This window comes from Piliocolobus tephrosceles, chromosome 8 (genome assembly GCF_002776525.5).
Source record: "Piliocolobus tephrosceles isolate RC106 chromosome 8, ASM277652v3, whole genome shotgun sequence".
Taxonomy (NCBI): domain Eukaryota; kingdom Metazoa; phylum Chordata; class Mammalia; order Primates; family Cercopithecidae; genus Piliocolobus; species Piliocolobus tephrosceles.
Window position 1 is genome coordinate 95726454 of NC_045441.1, and position 23102 is coordinate 95749555.

General features: G+C 37.9%; 1 protein-coding gene across 1 annotated transcript in view; it reads right to left on the minus strand.

Annotated features, from left to right (window-relative positions):
• FBXL13 (F-box and leucine rich repeat protein 13) overlaps positions 1-23102 on the minus strand; it is a 277980-nt gene that overhangs the window by 223293 nt on the left and 31585 nt on the right. Inside the window, exons 4-7 of the mRNA XM_023192514.2 lie at positions 10088-10155; positions 9336-9484; positions 8173-8282; positions 5796-5963 (exon numbers count right to left, since the gene is read on the minus strand). Coding sequence (XP_023048282.2) covers positions 5796-5963; positions 8173-8282; positions 9336-9484; positions 10088-10155 — 495 coding nt within the window. The remainder of the gene's footprint in view (positions 1-5795; positions 5964-8172; positions 8283-9335; positions 9485-10087; positions 10156-23102) is intronic.

Genomic DNA, 23102 nt, shown 5'->3' on the forward strand with positions numbered 1-23102 from the left:
GCCACTACACTCCAGCCTGGGTGACAGAGCAAAACTCCAACTCAAAAAAAAAAAAAAAACAAAAAAACAGGCAACTAGAAAGAAAGGGCAGGTCATCTGCTAAGGGAACCTCATCAGGCTAACAGCAGACCTGTCAGCAGAAACCCTACAAGCCAGAAGAGATTGGGGGGCCTATATTCAGCATTCTTAAAAAACATAATTTTCAACCAAGAATTTCATATCCAGCCAAGCTGTTTCCTAAACAAAGGAGAAATAAGATACTTTTCAGACAAGCAAATGCTAAGGGAATTTGTTACCAAGAGACATGCCTTACAAGAGGTCCTGAAGAAAGCACTGAATATGGAAAGGAAAGACCATTACCAGCCACAATAAAAATACACTTAAATACATAGACCAGTGATACTCTAAAGCAGCCACACAAACAAGTCTGCATAATAACCAGCTAACAACATGATGACGGGATCAAATCCACATGTATCAATACTAATCTTGAATGTAAATGGGCTAAATGCCCCCAATTAAAAGGCACAGAGTAGAAAGCAAAACCCAATGGTATACTGTCTTAAAGAGACCCATGCAGTGACACCTATAGGCTTAAAGTAACGGGATGGAGAAAAATTTACCAAGCAAACAGAAAACATAAAAAGGCAGGGGATGCTATTTTAATTTCATGCAAAACAGACTTCAAACCAACAAAGATCAAGAAAAGATAAAGAAGGGCATTAAATAATGGTAAAGGACTCAATTCAACAACAAGACCCAACTATCCTAAATATATATGCACCCAACCCAGATTCATAAAGCCAGTTTCTAGAGACCTACAAAGAGACTTAGATAACTACACAATAATAGTGGGAGCTTTGAATACCTCCAATGACAGTATTGAACAGATCATCGAAGCAGAAAAATAACACAAATATTCAGGACCTGAACTCAACACTTGACCAAATGGAGCTAATATAAATCTACAGAACTTTCCATCTGAAAACAACAGAACATACATTTTTCACATCTGCACATGGTCCATACTCTAAAATCAACTGCACATATTGGGCATAAAACAATCCTCACCATATTCCCCAAAACCAAAATCATACCAATCAAGCTCTCAGACAATGCAGTAAATATAGAAATTAATGCTAAGACTATCAATCAAAAGCATACAATTACATGGAAATTAAAAACCTGCTCCTAAATGGCTTTTGGATAAATAATGAAATTAAGGCAGAAATCAAGAAATTCTTTTAAACTAATGAGAAAAAAGATACAAGATATCAGAATTTCTGGGACACAGCCAAAGCAGTGTTAAGAGGGAAGTTTATAGCACTAAACACCCACATCAAAAAGTTAGAAAGATCTCAAATTAACAACCTAATATCACAACTAGAGGAACTAGAGAAACAAGAACCCCAAGACTAGCAGAAGACAAAAAATAACCAAAGTCAGAGATGAACTAAAGGAAATTAAGAGGCAAAAAACCATACAAAAATCAATAAATCCAGGAGCTTTTTCTTTGAAAGAATTAATAATACAAGGTAGACTGCTAGATAAACTAATTTAAAAAAAAAAAAGAGAGAAGATCCAAATAAACACCATCAGAAATGGCAAAGGATGCATTATCACTGATCCCCCCAGAAATACAAAAATCCCTGAGAGATTATTATGAACACTTCTATACCTAAAAGAAATGGATAAATTCCTGGAAACATACAACCTCCAAAGATTGAACCAGGAAGAAGATTGAATCCCTGTAAAGACTAATACTGAGTTCCAAAATCAAATCAGTAAGCCATGACAGTAAGATTATAAAAAGGCCAGGCATAGTGGCCTTTCTATACCAGAAAAATACAAAAATTAGCCAGGCATAGTGGCACATGCCTGTAGTTCCAGCTACCTGGAGGCTGAGGTGGGAGGACTGCTTGAGTCTGGGGGGTTGAGGCTGCAGTGAGCCATGATTACACTACTGCACTCTAGCCTGGGTGACAGAGCAAGATCCTGTCTCAAACAAAAAAATCAAATCAGTAATAAAAGCCTACCAAACAGAAAAAGCCCATGACCAGCTGGATTCACAGCTGAATTCTATCAGATGTATAATGAAGAGCTGGTACCATTCTCATTGAAGTTATTCTAAAAAATTGAGGAGGAGGAGGAATGCCTCCCTAATTCATTCTACAAGGCCAACATTATCCTGATACCAAAACCCAGCAGAGATACAACAAAAAAAGAAAACTTCGGGCCAATATGCTTGAGGAATATGGATGCAAAAATCCTCAAGAAAATACTAGCAAACCGAATCCAGCAGCATATCAAAAAGCTTTTCCACCATGATCAAGTAGGCGTCATCCCTAAGATGCAAAGTTGGTTCAACATACACAAATCAATAAATGTGATACACCACATAAAGAGAACTAAAAACAACCACACAATCATCTCAATAGATTTAGAAAAGGTTTTCAATAAAATTCAACATCCCTTCATGTTAAAAACCCTCAACAAACTAGGCACTGAAGGAACATACCTCAAATAATAAGAGCCATTCATGAAAAACCCACAGCCAACATCCTACTGAACGGGCAAAAGCTGAAGGCATTTCCCTTGAAAAGCAGAACAAGACAAGGATGCCCTCTCTCACCACTCCTATTCAACATAGTACTGGACAACCTAGCTAGAGAAATCAGGCAATAGAAAGAAATAAAAGACACTCAAAGGAAGACAGAAAGTCAAACTCCCTGTTTGCAGACAATATGATTCTATGCTTAGAAAACCCCATAATCTCTGCCCAAAAGCTCTTTAATCTGACAAACAACTTCAACAAAGTTTCGGGATACAAAATCACTGTACTGGCTGTACACAGTGACTCATGCCAGTAATCCCAGCACTTTGGGAGGCTGAGGCAGGTAGATCACTTGAGGCCAGGAGTTCGGACCAGCCTGGCCAACATAGCTAAACCCTGTCTCTACTAAAAATACAAAAACTAGCTGGGTTTGGTGGCCCACGCCTGTAATTCCAGCTATTTGGGTGGATGAGGCATGAGAATCGCTTGAACCCGGGAAGCAGAGGTTTGCTTACGCCAAAGTCACACCACTGCACTCCAGCCTAGGTGACAGAGTGAGACTCTGTATCCACACTGAGAGCCAAATTAAGAATTCAATTTCATTCACAACAGCCACAAAAAAAAGGATAAAATAAATAGGAATACAGCTATAACCAGCCATAACCAAGGAGGTGAAAGATGTCTACAACAAGATTTACAAAACACTGAAAGAAAGAAAACACAAATGACACAAACAAATGGATAAACAGCCCATGCTCATGGATAGGAAGAATCAATATTGTTAAAATGGCCATACTGCCCAAAGCAATTTACAGATTCAATGCTATGCCTATCAAACTACCAATGACATTTTTCACAGAATTAGAAAAAAACTATTTTAAAATTCATATGGAACCACAAAAGGGCCCAAATAGCCAAGGTAATCCTAAGTGAAAAGAACAATGCTGGAGTCATCACATTACCCAACTTCAAACTATACTATAAGGCTATGGTAACCAAAATAACACGGTTCTGTTACAAAAACGGAAATATAGACAAATGGAACAGAATAAAGAGCCCAGAAACAATGCCATACATCTACACAATCAAGAAAAACAAGCAACAGGGAAATAACTCTTCATTCAATAAATGATACTGGGATAACTGGCTAGCCATATGCGGAATATTGAAACTGGACCCCCTCCTTACACCACATACAAAAATCAACTCAATATAGATTCAAGACTTAAATGTAAAACTTAAAACTATAACAACCCTGGAAGATAACCTAGGAAATACCATTCTGGGCATAGAACTTGGCAAAAATTTCATAATGAAGATGCCAAAAGCAATTGCAACAAAAACAAAAATTAACAAATGGGACCTAATTAAACAAAAGAGCTTCTACCAGCAAAAGAAACTATCAACGGAATAAACAGACAACCTACAGAATGGGATAAAACATTTGTGAACTACACATCCAACCGAAGTCTAATATCCAGAATCTATAAGGATCTTAAATTTACAAGAAAAAAACAACAACATTAAAAGAGTGGGCAAAGCACACAAACACTTCTCAAAAGAAGACATATGCGCAACCAATGAGCATATGAAAAAATGCTCAACATCACTAATCATTAGAGAAATGTAAATCTCACACCAGTTAGAACAGCTATTATTAAAAAGTCAGAAAATAACAGATACTGGCAAGGTTACAGAGAAAGCCAATGCTTACACACTGCTGGTGGGAATGTAAATTAGCTCAGCCATTGTGGAAAGCAGTTTAGCGATTTCTCAAAAAACATAAAACACAATTGCCATTCAACCCAACAATCCCATTATTGGGTATATGCCCAAAGGAATATAAATCATTCTACCATAAAGACACATTCATGCATATGGATATCACAGCACTATTCACAATAGCAAAGATAGGAAATCAACCTAAATGCCCATCAACAGTAGACTGGATTTTTTAAAATGTGGTGTGTATGTGTGTGTGTGTGTGTGTGTGTATACACACACACACACACACACACACACACACACACATTGAAATACTATGCAGCCATAAAAAAGAATGAGATCATGTCCTTTGCAGCAACATGGATGGAGCTGGAGACCATTATCCTAAGCAAACTAACACAGGGACAGAAAACCAAATACTGCACATTCTCACTTACAAGTGGAAGCCAAACTTCTGAGTACATATGGACACAAAGAAAGGAACAGACAGCAGGATCTACTTGACGGTAGAGAATGGGAGGATGGTGAGGATCAGAAAAGTATCTATTGAATACCAGGCTTATAACCTGGGAGACAAAATAAATCTGTACACCAAACTCCTATGACACGCGATTTACCTACATATAACAAACCTTCCCATGTACTCCCTGAACCTAAAATAAAAGTTAAAGAGAGAGGGAGAGAGAAATAATTAGGGCAAAGATGACAGACTTTATTACACAAAGATATAACATTTCTGTCATCAGCCGGGCGCGGTGGTTCATACCTGTAATCCCAGCACGTTGGGAGGCCAAGGTGTGTTGATCACCTGAGGTCAGGAGTTCGAGACCAGCCTGGTCAATATGGTGAAACCCAATCTCTACTAAAAATAGAAAAAATTAGCTGGGCGTAGTGGTGGGCACCTGTAATCCCAGCTACACTCGAGGCTGAGGCAGGAGAATCGCTTGAACCCAAGAGGCGGAGGTTGCAGTGAGCCAAGATTGCACCATTGCACTCCAGCCTGGGCAACAAGAGTGAAACTTCATCTCAAAAAAAAAATTCTGTCACCAAAAGATTCCACAAGCAACACTGAAAGCAAACATCAAGTGTGGGGGAAAACATCTCCAAATATATTCCAAAGGGCTAATATTGCCAATATAAAGAGCTATTACAAACCAATAAGAAAATTATAGGAATTACAATGTAAAAACAGACAAGATAGGAACAGGTAATTTGTAAAGGAAGAAATAATGGGCAAAAATAACCTTATTCTAACTGAATGCAATACATCAAGAGTAGGATTATAGTGTGTGTGTGTGTGTGTATATATATATATATTTTTTTTTTTTTTGGAGATGGAGTTTTGCTGTTGTCGCCCAGGCTGGAGTGCAATGGCACCATCTCAGCTCACTACAACCTCCGCCTCCTGGGTTCAAGCAATTCTCCTGTCTCAGCCTCCCAAGTAGCTGGGATTACAGGCACGCACCACCACACCTGGCAGATTATAGTATATAATGTATAGTGTATTCATACAAACCTGTAATATTGCTCTTTCAGGTAACAGTGAAATGTCACATTTTAGAGTCTCATCTACAAGAGAGCCTTCAGAAGAACTTTGTTCAGGAAAACTGGATTCTTCTGCAGCAGCTCTGTTGAGTATTAACCTATTTTTCCATTTTTTCAATTGAAGTTCATGTTTTAATATCTGCAATGAAAATAATTTTAAAATTCCATGGAATTGCTGTAATGATCAAGAGAGGTGACAGACATAAAGCACAGTGCTTGACACTAGAACAAATTAAACATTATTTATGATTGTCATCATTACCACACAAACTATAATTTTTCATAAGCATGTTTAACATTCTCTGAACCACCAAAGTATTACAGATCATTTCCATTAGTTGTCATAAAACACTGGCACAGGCAGCCACCTTGAAAGGCTGATCTAGTCTCCTCTTTCAAAGATGAGGAAGTGAGGACCACAAAGTCAAGGCTCTGGCAATGATAAAACTGGTAATTGGTGCATGGAGTGAAGGTGATTAACATACGGATAACAAAAAAGGGAAGTCAGAAGTAATGTATTTGGGAAATTGCCAAATTTATCATCACAGGAAGTCCCCATTTTAACTCTTGATACACTTCTGAAAACTGTGTAATAAACAAAGGTAGTAAGTATTTCAGTCACAAACATATACACACAATATTGGGGTAATATATATTGATGTAATATATATGTGTGTATTTATGTGTGTGTGTGTGTGTGTGTATACACACACATATTAGAGCCTGAGGAAGAACACATGTGGAGCACTTGACACACAGGTGTTTCCTGCCTCTGCTCCCAGCATACACTTGCCAGCCTCACTCCATTTAAGGGAATGTAGAATGATTGTTAGGTCAATAAATCATGTATCTAGAAAAAAAGTTCTCTAAACACACAATTAACTATATAATACACATATATCTTAACGATAATATTATTATAGTATATATAATATACATTATATATATTAATGTATATCAACTGTGTGCAAAACATCATGCTCAGCATGCAGAGACTACTAAGAGAACAACACTGCCTGCTCTCAGGGATTTTTGGTTTGTTTGTTTTTTGAGAAGGAGTTTTGCTTTTGTTGCCCAGGCTGGAGTGCAGTGGCGTGATCTCGGCTCACTGCAACCTCCACCTCCAGGGTTCAAGAGATTCTCCTGACTCAGCCTTCCAAGTAGCTGGGATTACACGGGCCTGCCACCATGCCTGGCTAATTTTTATATTCAGGGATGTTTAGCTGAAGCGGGTGTACAGGGGCGGACTGGTCATGTACTGTTACCTACTTCACTATTAGACAATCAGTGATCAGGCATAGAGGGTAGTGATCAAAACACTAGCTTAATATACAGAGTGGTGGAAAACACTGAATGAGCAGACTAATATAGTGTTAGGTACCCAAAGTAGAGCTGTTTCACTGGTAACACTGAGAAGGTAGCGTGCAAGAGGCAAAGCCTACAGGACAGCATAAAAGACCACCAGCTCAAAACCTATACATTATAAACTTCTAGAGAGCATCTCAAGTAACCTTTAAGATGCTTAACGCTCAGCGCAGGCTCTAGCACTGTTTTAAGCATACATAAGTAATAAATCTCCTCATACTCTTTTGCTGCATGTGTGCTATTGTTGGTCTCAACATCTGAACCAAATTCAGGCGAGTGGGGGCATTGATCCATGGGGCAACCACAAAAGAAGGGGATTTAACTTCACCCCACATTCTCTTTCCTATTTACCCTTACTTTGTATTTCAAAGAATATTAATAAAATATCTCCTACTAAATAATGTAACTACAGAAAAAAAAAATCCAGCATGTTTCTATGTCTGATCATAGTGTTACTTTGAACATACTAAACCAATATTAAGTAATGATATACTAATAGCTGAAGTAAATTTTAAATTATTAAGTTAAAGAACAAGAATCCCAGCCAGACACAGTGGCTCACGCCTGTAATCCCAGCACTTTGGGAGGCCGAGGCGGGCAGATCACCTGAGGTCAGGAGTTCAAGACCAGCCTGGCCAACATGGTGAAACCCCATCTCTACTAAAAACAAAAAAAAATTAGCTGGGTGTGGCGGCAGGCGCCTGTAACCCCAGCTACCTGGGAGGCTGAGACAGGAGAATCGCTTGAACCTGGGAGGCAGAGGTTGCAGTGAGTCAAGATCACGCCATTGCACTCCAGCCTAGACAACAAGAGCAAAACTCTGTCTCAAAAAAATAAAAAAATTTAAAAAAAGCAAGAATCCCTTCAAAAGTAGATAATATTCAGGATTTTAGTATTTTCCACACACAGCATTATTATTTGAGGCAACATGAATATAACTGAAAAATCCAGATTCTTAAAAAAATTGTTTCAATATACAATACCAGCTCATGTTCTTTCTTTTTACTCTTAAGTCTTGCTGTATTCCGCCATTTTGTTAGGATAATGGACAGCTTGTGACAATAGATGATCTGCTGTATCCGCAATAGCGTATCTGAAGAAAATTTACTAGATTACTGTATATATTAATAGTTATAGCTGTTTCCAAAAAACACAAAGTGATTTAATATTCTATCATGTTTATAATATGAGCCAATGTCACATCTGATCATTTTTGTTTGGTTTTATTTACACTTGAAATTAATTACTTTTGATAGCATTAGTACTCTCGAGACTTTATTAACCTGGAAACATCACCTGTGCCCTTAGAAATTAAGATGTAATAGCTGCAATAGAAATGTCAAGACGTATCATTTCTCTTTTTTAAACCAAGGTTGTTCTTTGTAAAACCAGAACTTTTAAACTTTTTCATAAGAAATACAGTCATAAGGTAGCATTTAGATCCGACGCCTCTGAATTTAATTTTATGTCCTATGATTAACCAGTTCCTAACCCTTCATTACACTAATGTTAAAATCTTCAGAGGGTCCATTCTAACTGAGATACCAACCACAGCCAGTCAAAAAGAAATGATTCTCTGGTTTGCAACAGCCATAAACAAGTTATTATCAGGAGAGCTGCAAAACAATCTAACCGGAAGACAAGAGCTCTTGCAGGTTATACTGAGTAGGCATGGATCACATTAATGTACCTCCCACTCACTCAGTATAACCCCCAAGGTCTTAAGAGAAAATAATTTTTATTTTTAAGTTTCATCATATATACATTAAATGTAATATTTGTAAAAAGCATAAACCTCCTTACAAAAATAGTCAGTTTTGGTACCTGTCCATATTATTTGGAACCCACCCAGCTCTCTATTACATAAAAAAGCTCATAGTAGATTCTATTTCTATTCATGTATACATACACACAAATGCACACAAGATGTTATTTTAAATATGTCTGTTTTCTATTAAAATAAAATCCTTTGAGACAAATTTCATTAAGTATTTTTAAATTAGCAGCTCTACCTTCATTTCATGACAATTGTCTAGACATAAAAAAGACAGGTTCTCTTAAGTATACAAAGTATGCTTAACTGTTAGTTTTTTTATTATTTCAATAAATGGATACAAAAAGTAATTGCTACTAAGTAAGAATTTACTTTTAAGTTTTTCTTTCTGGTCTTCCATGTAAGAGTGCCAGTGATGAAATACAGATTTCTGAAGTCTGAAATTGTAACATGTCACTGCTCTGTTCATTTTTTCAGCCAGGGCGACATTTTCATTTGCACGAGCTACGTCTCTCCAAGTGCTGCAGGCAGAAGACATTTTCTTAAAAATAATATTCTGATATTAGGGCAATATATCAGTCAATAAATTAAGGGGAACAAAAAATGACATCTCCTTTATGATCTCAAAAGCCACAGCATAGAAAGAAACTTCAACAACCTGGGTATGACCTGAAGAATTCCTAATAGTAATAGAGAAAAATGGAGATTATATGAGTCATATATCTTTTTGGATAAAATAAAGAAATCATGGGATGAAATCATGTTGTCATAATTCCAATTTACCAAAAGAACCACCTAATGATGTCTTTTTTTAAAAGGAATCTAAATTCCAAAACATATTTGGCTCCAAGGGTTTCAGATAAGTTGACTGTGAAACTATATTTTTAATTTTAAAGTTTTATTTTTTAAGAAAAGATAGTTATACCTTAAAGAAGTAAAATACATATTTTACCTAAGTAAAAGCTGATTAAATATAAAAGAAATATATAATACAAAATGGTAGAAACATGATTAAATAGATAAAATCAGCACAACTGGTCCAAAGTGAATTTTTCTTTGTACAGAGGATATCAAGAATAAAAACACAAAGAGGAAGAAATTGTTTATAAAAATCACATTCTTACCAAAAACGAGTCTTTACTAAATGTCCAGTATAAAAGCTACAGGCTTTTATCATCAATTCTGGAGTCATCTAAAGTAAATAAATAATTGAAATAACCAATATTAGAAATAAATGGAATGCACAGACTACCTCTGCAAGATACTCAAGAAAAAGAGAGCAATGGATGCCAAGACAGAAGGGAATTGGGCAGCTGGAGACAGGAATGGGCTGAAAGAATTACATACCATTTATGTTTTGGAATTTTGTGTATGTCTATAGCAATTTTTTTAAGTTAAAACCACAGCTTAATATATTTTCCCATTATATCTCACTTAGTTTGAAACATTTTGAGTTAAGCAACATGGCATTGTTATGATAATCTATATTGACAATAGTATAGAACTGCAGTTCTGCTGTTCACTATTAAAACAGAATGATTTTCTGAATCATTCTGAATCAAACAGAATGATTTTCTCAAGGATACAAACTGAGATTCTCTTTTCAACATAGAGGAATTCCTCATTTACCAAGCAGGAATAGGAAAACCACATAAATTTAAAGTCTGAAGTGTGGACTATGCTTAAAGAGATGCAAATTTATCACTTACAAACTATTCACAATAACATGTGGCAACAGCTAACTGAAATCATCTACACCTTCTGTGCATTCTTTAATAAGTAAAGATATTATTATATTAACATATTTATTATATGCACATGGCTACTGCTAGGTGTTAATAATGGTGTTAAGTTTTCCTCTTATTTTATTGCCACTTTGCTTACTATATAGAAATACAAACATATGAGTCACATCTATTTCGTGTATAGGTAAGTTTAGTCCAAATCTATACCAAAAGCCAGGAATTCTGAATTCTACTTTTCTAAGGCAAATGTTTTCTCCTTTGCACATTGCTGTAAATACTTTGTTAAATTAACAGATATGGCATATATATGTACAAGAAAGGCCCACAGGACCCCTGACATGTGAAAATCCTCACTTTTGATGGAGATTAAATGCAAATTATGCCTACAGTGAGGGAAACCATAAATGATTCAAGACATTTTTCACTAAATTCAGATTTTTATAGAAGGAAGGAATCCAGATAAGTAAAGAAGGAGTATTGAGGATATTATAGCTGACAGGATAAAAAACAAGAAGGGGATGAGGTGGCAGAGGCAAACAAATTTCATTAACATTACACTTTTTCAGTACTACTGTAGGTCCCTAAATTTCATGAGCCTGATTCTTCTTAGACGGTATTACCTGAAAAGTCCTAAATAACTACAGTAAATGATATGTCATAAAATATGAGTATATTATACGATCAAATGAATGTAGTTCAAAACATTATAGTAATAATGACTTTGAAAATAATTATCAAAATTCAGTAAGCACCATTTGAACTCAAGTTTTCTTTTCTGATGATCAATTCTTTAATACAGCATAGAAGTATTTTCTATTCTATTATTGAAAGAAGTAGTTTAAATCCTCATTAATTCACGATTTATAATATACCAGAATTTTTGCTGTTCTAATATTCATTTTTTAAGCGTTTCTCTTCATAAATTTTTATTTTAACTTTACATTTATTGTTCTCCCAGTTTGGAAGGAAAGAAGGAAGGAAGGGAGGGAGGGAGGTAGGGAGGGAGGGGAAAAGAAGGAAGGAGAGAAACAATTAAAATCACGATTATTCCTTATTATTACTATTGGTATACTCTTGTTTTCTTCACAGGGAAAAGCAACTTTAAGAGAGCATCTCCAAGGGACTAATATGCAAGAGGACCCCAGCCCAGTAATGCCCCATTCCCCACTTGGGGGTGGGCATGTGTTGACTTCACTGCAGCTACAAGGAATCTCTGGCCAATCCAGCCATTGGGCACATGCCTGGACCACTTAGTCACATGGCTTCACTTCCTCCATTCACGTTTCCACCACCCACACTCCAGCCAATGGCTTCCCACCCTTCATAGTCATTGCATATTGTTTAACTGCTTCTGATTGGAAAATACTCTTCCTCTCACCTTCTAATTCCAGCTAGCAGTGTTTTGCACAGAGTAGGAGTTCAACAAATATGTATGTATTGATCGATCAACAGAATTAGAAAACTGCTTAGATGCAAGCCAATTCTCTGCCATCTGACTACCAAAAATGGAGGGCAAAGGATTCTGGTAACAACTTTGTGGGGAAGTCAGTGGATAAACAGCAAGTTAGTGCTGGCTACAGATGGCCTCAGAGTGCCCTCACATAACACTCACACCACAAGTGCTGCTGTCCCCAGACACCTGTAGTTATAAATAAAGTGAGGGAGGAATGGACAGTGCATCACAATATGATTTCTGAGAGTCCAGGTATACTGTAAGGTTAATTTCTAGTCTGGAAATAAAAGAAAAAAATTCTACCATAAGAGATGATTTTTAAAGTTAAAGAGTGGGAATGTGTAAATAAATAATGAATTAGTTGTGAAAGATTTTTCATAATATTTAGTTAGGGTTTGACACTGCTTTTTTAGGCCAGTGGCCTACAGGAAGCCAGCTGGAATCACCTGTGAAACTTCCTGTAAACTACCCAGGTTCACTTCCCAAGATTTCTTAGCCCTCCACTCTTACCTGCTCTAAGGAATTACTGCTGTGATTAGTCACTATTATGACCAAGAGTATGTCTTATTCCTCATGTACACTAGGAACAGAAGAGTGTTAAGGCCCAATTTTTAAGCTGAGTTCTAGCAGCATACAATAGCACACACACTAGTTTCAAGGAAACATATTTGTATAGATTAGGAGAGAAAAAGAAGTGAAATATAAAACTGATTTCTTTTTGAAAAGATATTATATGTAGTATGATTACAACCCAGTCCTGAAAAAATAGCTTATAAAAAAATTTCATTCCTCTGCCAGGGTTGGAGAAAAAAAGATTTAAAATTTCAAACTTACAGAGAAATAAAATAAACACCTAATACCCATAGTCATGTTTAACATTGTCAACATTCTGCCATGCTTGCTTTTTCTATTTTAAAGTATATAAATTAAGACATCATGACACTTCATCCCCCAAATCTTATAATATCCATCTCTTAAAAAATGAGTACATTTTCTTTGCAACCACAATTCCATTATCCTGCCTTAGACACTTAACAGTAATTGCTTAATATCATTGTACCCATGCCATAGCCAACTCTCTGGAATTGGCCTCCAAATGTCTTATACGGTTTGTTCAAACTAGAATCCAGATAAGGACCATATATTTGCATTGCAAACTCAGTTTATGTGAGGATTTCAACAGCTACAGAAAAAAAGTTTTAGTTTTTCCTTCTCCTTTTCTATATTTTCAACATTTAATGAGTTGTGGAGGTGGGGTAACACTGGCCTAAATCTAACGGATTCTGTTACCTGGGTCTGTCTAATATTACATTCTAAAAGTCAGTCAGGCATGGTGGCTCACACTTGCAATCCTAAAACTTTGGATGGCTGAGGTGGGAGGATCCCTCAAGCTCAGGACTTAGAGAGTAGCCTGGACAACATAGTGAGACCTTGTCTCTACTAAAAATAAAAAATCAGCTGGGTGCGGTAGGATGCACCCATAGTACCAGCAACTTGGGAGGCTGAGGTTGGAGAATCACTGGAGCTCAGATAGAGGCTGCAGTGAGCAAGCTACGATTGTGCCACTGCACTCCAGCCTGGGCAAGAGTGAGATCCTCTCTCTCTCTCTCTCTGCTGTCTCTCTCTCTCTCTCTGTCTCTGTCTCTCTCTCTGCCTCTGCCCCCAATACACACACACGTGCGCACGCGCGCGCACACACACACACACACACACACACACACAGAGTTCTAAAAGTCAATTTAAATATTTTTGTTTTGACAGACAGGAGACTAAGAAAGATTTTTTTTGTTTTTTTGTTTTTGTTTTTGTTTCTTTTTTCTTTTCCTATCCTCTGAAAGAAAAACAAGAATGGGGATAGGGGTGGGGAGCCACATGGCATCTGTCTCTGCCACCTGAATCAGGGGTCTGACTCTTAAGGAAGAAAGAACTGCAGGCAGAATCCAAAAGAACTGCTCCTATGAAGCACACAGCACTATTTGTGCAATACAAACTGAAGGAAAGGCATGTTCCTCACTACTGTACAGCACACATAGCACAAAGCCATCAAATTTCATGTGACTTTAAATTTTGCAAACTTAAACTAACGTGATACAAGAGTCTTACATTATGCCAAATTTTGAAATAATACAATCCTTCAAATTAAAATTTTACTGAGGGGTATTTCCTTTTGAAGCTGGTGGGAAAACAAATTAAAAGTTTAAGTTCTTGCCACAAAGTGGTACTATTTCAGCAGGTAAACAAATGTGGCTTTAGTCTTGAAGTATGAGTTTGAGTTATTAGCAGTCTTCGGAAAAATACGGCATCTTGTGAAAAGTGTGACCAACCAGTGTGGTCTGAGTAAAGCCGGCAGGCCAAGGGAAAGGAACAGTATTTGGCACTTAAGGATTTGCAGGTGTACAGTCTGGAGCACCAGCTCAGGCAGACATTGGGGCTCTTAGGAAGACCAGGGTGGCAGTTCTAGGGTTCCCCTTCAGATGGCCTCACTGGTTCCAGACAAGACACTAGGAGGAATTCTTGAATTCACATGGGATAGCTTTGGGATTCCCAGACACAAATGGGTGGAACTGGAGGGGAAACTGACCTCCTGTGTTATGAAGACAGGAGCTAGAGGCAGTGAAATTTGGGATACTCCTATTAACACTGCTCTACTTGTATCCCAGGCTGGTGAGACCTGGGGAAATACTGTACAAAATGAAAAAATAATGAAATTCTATTATAAATCATTACTGTTGACTTAACAGATACCAAATTTATGGCTCGTTAATATAAGTAGTAATTGGTCCCATTAATTTTTAATTTTGTAAGATATTATCCATTTACTATATGTAAAAAAAATGCATTTAAATAACAGCTATAGAAAAAAAAAGTTTCAGTTCTATAAAATAAAGTACCTAGTAAAGTATTAAGAATCTGGCAAGAATCAAATGTAAAATAAATGTAAATCATTAACTTTATATTATAATTTTTAGCTTTCAGCATACTGTAATATTATTTTTCTTCTAGCAAGCAATTCCCTTTTTTGCTCAGTTAACCCGTGAATCAAAAGATTATATACAAAATTGTCTTAACATAATTCACCATATTATAAAGTACCATGCCTTAACTTCATTAATGAGCTTCATTTATATCCCACATAGTATCATTCTAGAATAGGGGTCTCCAACCCCCAGGCCACAGACTGGTACAGGTCCATGGCCTGTCAGGAACCAGGCCATACAGCAGGAGGTGAGCAGCAGGCAAGTGAGCATTACCTCCTGAGCTCCATCTCAGCAGCCGCAGCATTAGATTCTCACAGGAGCACGAACCCCACTGCGAAGGGTGCATGCAAAGGATCTAGGCTGCGCATTCCTTATGAGAATCTAACTTAATGCCTAATGATCTGAGGTGCAACAGTTTCATCTTTAAATCACCCCCACCACAGTCCATGGAAAAAATTTCTTCCATGAAACCCATCTCCAGTACCAAAAAGGCTGGTGACTGCTGTTCTAGAATAATAGTAGCAAAATAGAATGGGGATTATAAATATGTGTTGAATGGATATGTCTAATGTAAATCCCTACCAACTCTGATTTTTTTATTTTTCAAAAGTCCTGAAAGTTAGTAACAATAGTAAAAAGAAGCCATGTCTTTAATACAGAGAGAGCATATCTTTATATATAGCAGCACAGCATGCATGGTATGAAGTGTTGAATTTTTCATGGTAAGTCATTTTTCTTATTTCTTGATATCCTGAAAATTATTTATTTATTTATTTATTTATTTATTTATTTATTTATAATAAATAAATTATTATAAATTTATAATATCTGTCTCTATCTGTCACCCAGGTTGGAGCACAATCTTGGCTCACTGCAACCTCCACTCCCCAGTTCAAGTGATTCTCGTGCCTCAGCCTCCCCAGTAGCTGGGATTACAGGTGTACACCACCACACCCAGCTAATTTTTGTATTTTTAGTAGAGACAGGATTTCACCATGTTGCCCAGGCCGCCCTGGAACTCCTGGCCTCAACTGATCTGCCCACTTTGGCCTCCCAAAATGTTGGAGTCACAGGCACGAGTCACAGTACCTGGCCCCAAAGAGTCTTTAATACCTAAAGGGCTTTTGTGCCTGGACAGAAATGCTCACTAACATTTGTACTTTAATGCTTTTTATCAATAAACACATATTTAAATAAGCACAATTTTGGAAACTCAATGTTTCTTAAACATGTAATGTTTGTCACCAACTTCATTAAGTCCCTGAAATAATTTAAACTACAATTATAATTTACAAACCCATTCCTTAGAACACCTAAAATGCCATAAATAGCAGACAGAATATACAAAAATATCATTATTATATGTTACACTTAAACTTATCCTAAACATTAATCTAGTTCACATCTTCATTATTTTCACATTTCACTATTTTTTACTCCTTCCAGATTACAGTAACGTTTATTTTGATGCCCTATCAGATAACAGTTTCAAAAGAAATGAAATATCTTTGTAGAGCCAACAAGGATACAGGATCAACCAACTGATTATCAACCAACTGATTCTCGTTTGGGGCACAGGCACTGTCTGCCTCTCCCAAATGATTAAAACTCCAGCCCCTAAGGGTCCTAAGATTAACTTTCCTTTCCATAGTTAAACTTTGTTCATCAGTAAGACTTTTCAAATCCACATCTTTCATTTACATTTTCGGGTTTTTTTACATGGTGCTCCTCTGTGACAGCATTATTTTAAAATATTTTATATTTTATTATTTTAAAAGGCACAGTGGGTCATGCCTGTAATCCTAGCACTTCGGGAGGCTGAGGTAGGAAGATCACTTGAGGCCAGGAGTTGGAGACCAGCCAGGGCAACACAGCGAGACCCTGTCTGTACCAAAGGAAAAAAATTAGCCAGGTATGGTAGCTCACACCTAGTAGTTCCAGCTACTCAGGAGGCAGAGGCAGGAGGATTGTTTGAGCTCAGGAATTCAAGGTTACAGTGAACAATGATCATGCCACTGCACTCCAGCAAGAGTGACAGAGTGAAACTCTGTCTGTAAAAGAATATTTTTGGGCATGCTTCCAAGACGGTCAAGTAGAAACAGCTCCGGTCTGCAGCTCCCAGTGAGATCCACGCAGAAGACGGGTGCATTTCCAACTGAGGTACCCGGTTCATCTCACTGGGACTGGTTGGACAGCGGGTGCAGCCCACAGAGGGTGAGCTGAAGTGGGGTAGGGCGTTGCCTCACCCAGGAAGCGCAAGGGGTCAGGGAGTTTCCCTTTCCTAGCCAAGGGAAGCTGTGACAGACTGTACCTGGAGAAATGGGGCACTCCTGACCAAATACTGTGCTTTTCCCACAATCTTAGCAACCTGCAGACCAGGAGATACCCTCCCATGCGTGGCTTGGTGAGTCCCACACCCACAGAGCCTTACTCATTGCTAGCGCAGCAGTCTGAGATCTACCGGCGACACTGCAGACTGGCAGGGGGGAGGGGTGTCCGCCATTGCTGAGGCTTGAGTAGCTCACAGTGTAAACAAAAAGGCCAGGAAGCACAAACTGGGTGGAGACCACCATAGCTCAGCAAGGCCTACTGCCTCTATAGAGTCCACCTCTGGGGACAGGGCACAGTAGAACAAAAGGCAGCAGACAGCTTCTGCAGACTTAAACATCCCTGTCAGACAGCTCTGGAGACTGCAGTGGCTCTCTCAGCACAGCGTTTGAGCTCTGAGAACTGACAAGACTGCCTCCTCAAGCGGGTCCATGACCTCCATATAGCCTGACTGGGAAACATCTCCCAGTAGGGGCTGAAAGACACCTGAAACAGGTGGGTGCCCCTCTGGGATGAAGCTTCCAGAGGAAGGATCAGGCAGCAATATTTGCTGTTCTGCAGCCTCTGCTGGTGATACACAGGCAAAGAGGGTCTGGAGTGGACCTCCAGCAAACTCCAACAGACCTGCAGCTGAGGGGTCTGACTGCTAAAAAGAAAACTAACAAACAGAAAGGAATATCATCAACATCAACAAAAATGACATCCACACCAAAACCCCATCTGTAGGTCACCAACATCAAAGACCAAAGGTAGATAAAATCACAAAGATGGGGAGAAACCAGAGCAGAAAAGCTGAAAATTCCAAAAAAACAGAGTGCCTCTTCTCCTCCAAAAGATCGCAGCTCCTCGCCAGCAACGGAACAAAACTGGATGGAGAATGAGTTTGACAAGTTGACAGAAGGAAGCTTTAGAAGGTGGGTAATAACAAACTTCTCCAAGCTAAAGGAACATGTTCTAACCCATCGCAAGGAAGCTAAAAACCTTGAAAAAAAGATTAGACAAATGGCTAACTAGAACGAACAGTGTAGAGAAGACCTTAAATGACCTGATGGAGCCGAAAACCATGGCACGAGAACTTCATGACGCCTGCACAAACTTCAATAGCCAATTTGATCAAGTGGAAGAAAGGATATCAGTGATTGCAGATCAAATTAATGAAATAAAGCTAGAAAGCAAGATTAGAGAAAAAAAGTGAAAAGAAACGAACAAAGTCTCCAAGAAATATGGGACTAAGTGAAAAGACCAAATATACGTTTGATTAGTGTACCGGAAAGTGACGGGGAGAATGGAACCAAGTTAGAAAACACTGTTCAGGACATTATCCAGGAAAACTTCCCTAACCTAGCAAGGCAGGCCAACATTCAAATTCAGGAGATACAGACAACATCACAAAGATACTCCTCGAGAAGAGCAACCCCAAGACACATAATTGTCAGATTTACTAAGGTTGAAATCAGGGAAAAAATGTTAAGGGCAGCCAGAGAGAAAGGTCAGGTTACCCACAAAGGGAAGCCCGTCAGACTAACAGCAAATCTCTTGGCAGAAACCCTACAAGCCAGAAGAGAGTGGAAGCCAATATTCAACACTCTTAAAGAAAATAAGTTTCAACCCAGAATCCCCTATCAAGTCAAACTAAGTTTCATAAGTGAATGAGAAATAAAATCCTTTACAGACAAGTAAATGCTGAGATACTTTGTCACCACCAGGCCTGCCTTACAAGAGCTCCTGAAGAAAATACTAAACATGGAAAGCAACAACCAGTACCAGTCACTGCAAAAACATCCTAAATGGTAAAGACCATCGATGCTATGAAGAAACTGCATCAATTAACAGGCAAAATAACCAGCTAACATCATAATGACAGGATCAAATTCAAACATAACAATATTAACTTTAAATGTAAATGGGCTAAATGCCCCAATTAAAAGACACAAACCAACAAACTAGATAAAGAGTTAAGACCCATCAAGTGTGTTGTATTCAGGAGACCCATCTCATGTGCAAAGATGCACACAGGCTCAAAATAAAGGGATGGAGGAAGATCTACCAAGCAAATGAAAAGCCAAAAAAAAAAAAAAAAGCAGGGGTTGCAATCCTAGTCTGATAAAACAGACTTTAAACCAACAAAGATCAAAAAGAGACAAAGAAGGCCATTACATATTGGTAAAGGGATCAATTCAACAAGAAGAGCTAACTATCCTAAATATATATGCATCCAATACAGGAGCATCCAGACTCATAAAGCAAGTCCTTAGAGACTACAAAGAGACTTAGAATCCCACACAATAATAATGGGAGATTTTAACACCCCACTGTCAATATTAGACAGATCAATGAGACAGAAGGTTAAACAAGGATATTCAGGACTTGCTCTGGACCAAGCAGACCTAAGAGACATCTACAGAATTTTACACCCCAAATCAACAGAAAATATATTCTTCTCAGCACATCATAGTTATTCTAAAATTGACCACATAATTGGTAGTAAAATAATCCTCAGCAAATGTAAAAGAACAGAGATCACAAAAAACTGTCTCTCTCAGACCACAGTGCAATCAAATTAGAACTCAGGATTAAGAAACTCACTCAGAACTGCACAACCACATGGAAACTGAACAACCAGCTCTTGAATGACTACTGGCTAAATAACAAAATTAAGGCAAAAATAAACATGTTCTTTGAAACCAATGAGAATAAAGACACAACGTACCAGAATCTCTGGGACACATTTAAAGCAGCGTGTAGAGGGAAATTTATAGCACTAAATACCCACAACAGACAGTGGGAAAGATCTAAAATCGACACCCTAACATCACAATTAAAAGAACTAGAGAAGCAAGAGCAAACAAATTCAAAAGCTAGCTGAAGGCAAGAAATAACTAAGATCAGAGCAGAACTGATCAGAAGGAGATAGAGACACAAAAAAACCTTCAAAAAATCAATGAATCCAGGAACTGGTTTTTTGAAAAGATCAACAAAATTGATAAACTGATAGCAAGACTAATAAAGGAGAGAGAAGAATCAAATAGATGCAATAAAAAATGATGAAGGAGATATCACCACCGATCCCACAGAAATACAAACTACCATCAGAGAATACTATCAACATCTCTACACAAATAAACTAGGAAATCTAGAAGATATCAATAAATTCCTGGACACATACACCCTCCCAAGAGTAAACCAGGAAGAAGTTGAATCTCTGAATAGACCAATAACAGGATCTGAAATTGAGGCAATAACGAATAGCCTACCAACCAAAAAAAGTCCAGGACCAAACGGATTCACAGCCAAATTCTACCAGAAGTACAAACAGGAGCTGGTACCATTCCTTCTGAAACTATTTCAATCAATAGAAAAAGACAGAATCTTCCCTAACTCTTTTTATGAGGCCAGCATCATCCTGATACAAAAGCCTGGTAGAGACAAAACCAAAAAAAGAGAATTTTAGGCCAATATCCCCGATAAACATCGATGCAAAAATCCTCAATAAAATACTGGCAAACTAAATCCAGCAGCACATCAAAAAGCTTATCCATCACAACCAAGGTGGCTTCATCCCTGGGCTGCAAGGCTGGTTCAACATATGCAAATCAGTAAACATAATCCATCACATAAACAGAAACAACGACAAAAACCACATGACTATCTCAATAGAAGCAGAAAAGGCCTTTGACAAACTTCAAAAGCCCTCCATGCTAAAAACTCTCAATAAACTAGGTATTGATGGAACATATCTCAAAATAATAAGAGCTATTTATGACAAACCCACAGCCAATATCCTACCGAATGGGCAAAAACTGGAAGCAGTCCCTCTGAAAATCGGCACAAGACAAGGATGCCCTCTCTCACCACTCCTATTCAACAAGTTTTGGAAGTTCTTCTGGCCACGGCAATTAGGCAAGAGAAAGACATAAAGGGTATCCAATTAGGAAAAGAGGAAGTCAAATTGTCTCTGTTTGCAGATTACATGATTGTACATTTAGAGAAACCTATCGTCTTAGCCCAAAATCTCCTTAAGCTGATAAGCAACTTCAGCAAAGTCTCAGGATACAAAATCAATTTGCAAAAATCACAAGAATTCCTATACACCAATAACAGACAAACAGAGAGCCAAATCATGAATGAACTCCCATTCACAGTTACCACAAAGAGAATAAAATACCTAGGAATACAATTTGCAAGAGATGTGAAGGACCTCTTCAAGAGGAACTACAAACCACTGTTCAACACAATAAAAGAGGACATAAACAAATTGAAAAACATTCCATGCTCATTCATAGGAAGAATCAATATTGTGAAAATGACAATACTACCCATGGTAATTTACAGATGCAAGGCTATCCCCATCAAGCTACCACTGACTTTCATTACAGAATTGGAAAAAACTACTTTAAAGTTCATATGGAACCAAAAAAGAGCCCACATAGCCAAGACAATCCTGAGCAAAAAGAACAAAGCTGGAGGCATCACACTATCTGACTTCAAACTATACTACAAGGCTACAGTAACCAAAACAGCATGGTACTGGTACCAAAACAGACATATAGACCAAAAGAATAGAACAGAGCCCTCAGAAATAATACCACACATCTACAACTGTCTGATCTTTGACAAACCTGACAAAAACAAGCAATGAGGAAAGGGTTCTCTATTTAATAAATTGTGCTGAAAAAACTGGCTAGCCAAATGTAGAAAGCTGAAACTGGATCCCTTCCTTACACCTTATACAAAAATTAACTCAAGATGGATTAAAGACTTAAATGTAAGACCTAAAACCATAAAAACCCTAGAATAAAACCTAGGCAATACCATTCAGGACATAGGCATGGGCAAAGACTTCATGACTAAAACACCAAAAGCAATGGCAACAAAAGCCAAAATAGACACATGGGATCTAATTGAACTAAAGAGCTTCTGCAGAGCAAAAGAAACCATCATCAGAGTGAACAGGCAACCTATAGAATGGGAGAAAATCTTTGCAATCTACCCATCTGACAAAGGACTAATATCCAGAATCTACAAAGAACTTAAACAAATGTACAAGAAAAAAACAACCCTATCAGAAAGTGGGCAAAGGATATGAACAGACACTTCTCAAAAGAAGACATTTATGCAGCCAAAAAACATATGAAAAAAGCTTATCATCACTGGTCATTAGAGAAATGTAAATCAAAACCACAATGAGATACCATCTCATGCCCATTAGAATGGGGATCTTTAAAAAGTCAGGAAACAACAGATGCTGGAGAGGATGTGGAGAAACAGAAATGCTTTTACAGTGTTGGTGGGAGTGCAAATTAGTTCAACCATTGTGGAAGACAGTGTGGTGATTCCTCAAGGATCTAGAACTAGAAATACCATTTGACCCAGCAATCCCATTATTGGGTATATACCCAAAGGATTATAAATCATGCTACTATAAAGACACATGCACACGTTTATTATGGCACCTCTGTCGCCCAGGCCAGAGTCCAGTGGCGTGCTCTCAGCTCACTGCAACCTCTGCCTTCCGGGTTCAGGCAATTATCCTGCCTCAGTCTCCCATGTATCTGGGATTACAGGTGTGTGCCACCACGCCCAGCTAATTTTTTTGCATTTTTAGTAAAGATAGGGTTTCACCATGTTGGCCAGG